This window comes from Alligator sinensis, unplaced genomic scaffold (genome assembly GCF_000455745.1).
Source record: "Alligator sinensis unplaced genomic scaffold, ASM45574v1 scaffold87_1, whole genome shotgun sequence".
Lineage (NCBI taxonomy): Eukaryota > Metazoa > Chordata > Crocodylia > Alligatoridae > Alligator > Alligator sinensis.
Window position 1 is genome coordinate 1,403,507 of NW_005841929.1, and position 5,905 is coordinate 1,409,411.

Genomic DNA, 5,905 nt, shown 5'->3' on the forward strand with positions numbered 1-5,905 from the left:
AGTCCCCATTCCCAGCCTCTCCATTACATATTCTCACCACACCGTCAAGACATTTTCAGTTACCTCTAGACCAGGTTCTCCTACTGTTCATCCCTGTCAGCAATTGTGTGTTAGGCTTGTGGATTTTATCTGCTGGGAGAATGAGGGGATATTTTAATGCCAAAATGTATTACAGACTACTGTCAACTGGATATTTGATCTCTACACTGTTGTGAAGCTGGTTGAAACACCTAGCTTTATTTACTAGATGCTCAGAGCACCTGATATCCCCCCATTTTCTCTCTTCTGCATTTCTGATTTCCCCCCAGTTGAGAGGATGCTGCTTAGAACAGACCTTAAATTGCGGCATAGATTTGATGCAGCACTCAAAAGTTGCCATATCACAGACAAAGAGAAAAACGGTGTTGGTATGCAAAGCCCTGCTTTGCTCAGGCAACAATTTTACCAGGTTTCCCTGACATTCCAATAAGTTATTTTAGGCTAGAACCCCTCCCTGGTCCCACGTGCACGGGCTGCTACGTGACTCAGTGATGCTTTGCAAGTCCGTGGGGCTGGGCGCATTAGCCTCAGGAAACACCATAACCAGAAGGAAACATGACTATATCCTGCTTACCACCAAACAACTTTGAGGTAAACCGACTATTCCAACTTTTCTCTGAGCCTAATCTGCCTATAAAATGAACTGTTCTAAACAGGAGATTTTAACCACACCTTCAACTCTCCTATGAAATATGAACTTTAATTTCTACCCAGGAGAACTTTTACAGTCTCTTCTCCTATGCCTGAAGGATGCTTGTGCTCAAAAGCTTGCAATTAAAGTATTGTTTTTTGCAAAAAAAAATCTAATTGGTCTAATACAAGATGTCACCTCTACCACGAGTTCTCTTTTAGCCTCAGGAAGGCTCACAGCCTCCCATCAGCCTGAGTGAAGGGGCAAGTCACGTCTGGGACATCCCTGGACTTGTGGGCCATGCTGCTGTTTACCTTTGCACACAACCGGGCTTTCCGGGAAGCACCTGGCCCATGTAAACTACAATACCCATCATACATTGAGAAGCGACGCCCCTCGCTGCTCCCTGGGTGTTGCTTTGCATTCTGGGAGATGCAGCCCTGCAGGGAAGTAGGACTACATACACCAGGGTGCTTTTCTGGCAGTGCAAAGCCACTGGACTCTGGGACCTGTATTGTCCTTTCCCCCACCCCAGGAGAAAAGGGTTGGCTCCTGCACGTGATCAGTGTCCTCTGACCTCACTGGCAGGCTGGAAGCAGTGGGGAGGGGGTAGGGCTGCTGCCTTATTTCCTGGGAGCAGCAAGGGATGGCTCTGTGCTGTCTTGTCACTGTGAGCAAAGCAGCCTGGAGGAAATGGTTGCCCGGGGCACAGAGGAGCATCGTTCCCGCCAGGGCGGAGGGGCTCTGGGCCTCACTCTGGAGGAGCAGCAGCAGCAGAGGTTTTGCAGGGAGACCCCCTGGCATAACTCAGGTGAGTGGCCCTAGCTTTCCTGGATGGGGAGGGCACAGGGCATGTCAGAGTCCAGGGCTGGGGTTGGTTTCCAGGGAATATTTTTTAGTTGGGATTGATCTACTAGGAGCCTGCTTAGGAAAGAGGCCTGTCCCCAGTAAAGAGCTAAGCTGACATGGCTGTTTTACAGGGTCCCAGCTGCTGGGCGAAGCACCAGGGGTGAAACTTCATAGGATGCAGAGGGGATCTAGGGCTGTGCCACAGAGTCGTAGTTCCTGCTTTAACTTCCCACCTGGGCCAGGGGCTCTCTGTGTAGTGCTGGAGCTATCAATGCCTCCTTTGTTGCATGGGGTAGGGAAACTCACCTACAGGCGCAAAGCACTGCGGCAGAACTTGCTCTGGGCAGCCCAGCACTTCGCATTAAACTCCCCGGAGTTAATGCCTCTACTTCCTTGTCTCACTCAAACTGAGAAACAGTTTTGGTATACAGATCTTATGCCCGTCAACTCACCCTACTTTTTGCTGTGTATGCCAATTTGAGAAATACTGTCCTAAATGGAAAAGGCAGAAAGGCTGCTCTAACATGTGCATGTGGCCTGCTTCTCCCAAAGTACATACATTCACTTTAGAGAGAATGACCTTGTTAAAGTGCCCCTCTCTGCTCTGCTGTGGTTGCTATCCTAGGGCATCTGGTTGTTGCTACCCTACAGCCTCTGCATGGTGTCTATTAAATAGTGCAGAGGGCTGGAGCAGCTGCTTGTGCACAGATTGCGTATTGGGTCACTTCACAGCTGTGAAGTTCCCCTGGGACTGGGTTGACAGCAGCAACTTTCATTGATTTCTTTTTCCTGACTCCGGAGGGAGACCCCCAGCAATGAAATGGGCAGTGGATGCAGGGGCTGCTTACTGAACTGTGACACTATTCTCCACATAAGGGAGCCCCAAACTGTTTTTTGCTGTTCTTATCACTAATGCTGGCAATAGTACACATGCTCAAGGGTGAGGGCCTGGCAGAGGCTGTGGACTTTATAGCATGTCAGGGACACGCAGTATTTCTTCTGGGACAGGCAGATAGGGTGCAGCTGCAATTCTAAGGCACTTACTGCTAAATTCTTTAGGAACTGAGGATGGTGCAGTGCAAATAGATTTGCTTCAATCTAGTGTTATGCAAAAACCTGAGATGAATTGGAACAACACAAATGGGATCCAATCCCTCACCCTGACTTCAAAAAAGGGGGGGGGGGGGGGAATCACAGATGTAGATTTGAATTATAGGTTCACGCCATCTCTGTCAACACCCCAAATCACTCACAGAGCTACTTATCCAGAAGCCTCTAAATGCTCACTATAGTAAGCCGTATTAGATCTAACTTACAAGAAAGGAAACAGGAGCACAGTGGTCAGTTGCTGACTAGAGCTCTGTGGCAAGGCAAGGAAGAAAGCCCAGTGCTTTGTTAACTTTACTACACTGTCTTTCTTCAGTTGCATGTCTTGGCTATTTTTCTTTCCAAGAGAGGAGAGGGAAGAAGACTAGCAGACTCCTTGCATGTGATCTGAGGGAAATAACACCCCTCCTAATTTTCATTTTGACCCCCTGCTCCCTGTGTTTTCCTTAGGAGCAGTTGTTCCTATCACAGGTTTTCATGCTTGTCCCTCCTCTGTACCTGTTTGTGTTGCAGACTCCAACCTTTGGGTTCCTGTTTGATATTGATGGAGTGCTGGTGCGTGGCCGCCATGCCATACCGGCTGCCCGGGAAGCCTTCCAGAAGCTGACAGACTCCAATGGTCAGCTCCGTGTGCCTGTCGTCTTTGTGACCAATGCTGGGAATTGCTTTCGGCATGCCAAGGCCCAGGAACTGTCCAGTGCCCTGGGATTGGAGGTACAGCACCCAATAGGGAAGGCATAGTATGTTAAGCTTACACTGGATACAACGCTGGTGGAGGGAAATCCTTGCTTGTAGAGCAGAGGACACTTTGAGGCAGGGGTACTATAACCTGTTTGCAGGTTTGAGTATTGTTTGAGTGCGAAGTCCCTCTCCTCTCTGCAGCTGTAACTTAGCCTGAGGTTATGGGCTTCCACAGTTGGGATTGGGGCAGCCTCAGTGGGGGTCCTTCCATTTTTTGTGAGGGGAAAAGGCCTTGGAGCTGTGTGGGGCAAGGGGTGATGCTCCACCCCCCTCATGCTATCTATGATCCTCTCTTTCTCCCACAGGTATCTCCAGAGCAGATCATCCTGTCCCACAGCCCCCTGCGACTCTTCCGTCAGTTCCATGAGAAGTGCGTGCTGGTGTCTGGGCAGGGACCAATTGAGGAGAATGCCAGGAAGTATCCTTTGATCTGAGAGCAGGGCCCCTAGATCTTCCTGTAAAAGCTTTTCAACTAGTATAGGCTGTTTTGACCTCACATGGGGAGCAGTTTTAGCAGCAGCACTTACTTTGACAACCAGCAGGAAAGCTGGGGAGCAGAAAGAAGTTGGGTGGGGCTTATCCTGAGGTCATCTGCGGGGAGGGAGAAGGGAAGGGGCAGGGAACAGGCTGTTATGGAAGAGCTGAAACATTGGCCTGTGTTGTCTGTCCTTTGCATCCAACCCTGTGGCCTAGTTGTTTTCCTTGGTCCGTGTTTTGCTGCTTGTTCTGACTGGGTTGGTTACAGTCCAGACTTCATGTCCCTATTACTGGGCTAGCTGCACTGCTCCACCTTTTCAGGGTCTCACCAAGTGCACCCTCACTAGTGTCAGGCCAGAGGCTTTTACCTCCCCTGGGTTGGGAAGCTGATATTTATCAACTTAGACAACAGGCTGCAAGAAAAACTACCCAATGGACTGCCTACCAGTACCTCACATGACTTGAGGTGGACCTGGCTGATCCTGATCTTCAAAGTGCCATAACAGCCACAGAACAAAGCACCATTTTGTCTTTCACTTAAAGACACAGAGCAGACAGGGCCAAGGGTTAAGAGCCCCATGCATGTTCCTTTACATAAGCTTTTCCACCCTATCCATAGCTTAGGCTTATTCCCTATCTCGGTGCTGGGAAAAGCTGCTTATGGTGCTTGTGGTTACTCCCTCTGAGCCAGCCATCCTAGCTAGTCAAACTCTTTCACTAGGAAACCTTGGGTAGCCTCCCCCAGCTCACCCAAATCCTGCCCCTTTTCTGGAATGAACACCATTCTAGTTTGGTTGGAGCCAGCTATTTTAAGCTTAGCTTTCTTGGGGGCTGCCTGCCTGTGACTGTCTTATCTATGTCATTGTTCTGCCCTTCCATGCCTGGCTGTTTAACAAGCCCTTCACAATCTCCTTTGATTTGCCTTTGCATTATCAGTTGAGTAACACACACTGAACAGGGAAACTGAATAACACAACAGTTAAGAGGTGTGACAAGCACTACATCTGCCACACTCCTGCCCCTGCTTTGCTGTGTTAGGGACAGAATTACTTGATTTCTGCCACTGGCCAGAAAGGAGTCTACGTCAGAAGTGGCAGCCCATGCTGTGGGTACATGCTTTGAAATCTACCTGCATAAAGCCATGTCAATGCACATCTTGCTCCTGCCCTTTATTTGTCCTCTACTAAAATGGTCCTGAGCTCCCGCTTCTTTGCTAATGCACGTCTCAAGTCTTTCCTGAACTAACCAATGCTGCTCCAGTGCTAGAACCCACGCCTGAACATTTGTCCCAAGAGCCATCTGCTCTGATCAGACATGTATCAGCCCTGCTATTTCAGTGCTGCTGTATTTGTACCATTCTCACTGATTCTGGGTAGACTTGCGCTGATGTAGTTGCCCAGATCTCTTCCTGCAGCCTCTAGGCCAGGGGTGGGCAGTTGTTTTGGTTGGAGGGCCACTTACCAAGTTTTAGCAAGCTGTTGAGGGCTGCGTGGGTACCCCTGTCCCTTGGCAGGTGCCCCACCCCCGGTTGCCATCTTGTGACCGGAAGTCCTGCCCCCTAATCCCTGACTTTTGCCACCAGAAGTCTCTCCCCTTGCCCCCAGAAGTACTCCTTTCAGCAAGGGATTTTGTCATCTCGGAACTAGAAAAATAACAAATTATATTCTAAAAATTGAATATCTACAAAATTAATTTGATTTAAAAAATATATTTTTGTCCTGATTTACATGTGTTTGTATAGTGTACGTAGAGGTAATTATATAGTGTACATAGAGGTGGGTATAGATTTGTGGGGAGCTGCGGGTGTGTGGGTATATGGGGTGTGGGGGAGGGTGTGGGTGTGTGTGGGGGGGCTTGGGGTGTGGAGTAAAGGGAGCATGTGGGGGGGTGTAGGGTATGGGGGTGGCTGGGATGTGTGAGAAAGTGTGGGTGTGAGGGTTGCATGTGTGGCAGTGCAAGCGGGGGTGTGGGTGCATATGTATGGTGGGGTGTGTCTGGGACTCCACACACACACACACTCTGTCCCTCCCTCATTTCTCTCTTTGTCTCTTTCTCTCCCTG

General features: G+C 49.4%; 1 protein-coding gene across 8 annotated transcripts in view; it reads left to right on the forward strand.

Annotated features, from left to right (window-relative positions):
* Positions 1-1,229: 1,229 nt before the first annotated feature.
* HDHD5 (haloacid dehalogenase like hydrolase domain containing 5) overlaps positions 1,230-5,905 on the forward strand; it is a 23,897-nt gene continuing 19,221 nt past the window's right edge. For 5 of the 8 annotated variants that reach the window (XR_003093023.1, XR_003093024.1, XM_025198823.1 and 2 more), the window contains exons 1-3: positions 1,234-1,481; positions 3,140-3,340; positions 3,673-3,785. Coding sequence is in view for 6 of the 8 variants with exons in the window: in XM_025198823.1 (XP_025054608.1) it covers positions 1,317-1,481; positions 3,140-3,340; positions 3,673-3,785 (479 nt within the window). In the remaining 2 variants the exon portion in view is untranslated. Of the gene's footprint in view, positions 1,482-3,139; positions 3,341-3,672; positions 3,786-5,905 lie in introns of all 8 variants that reach the window. The other 3 variants (XM_025198822.1, XM_025198821.1, XM_014517889.2) reach the window with 2 other exon arrangements.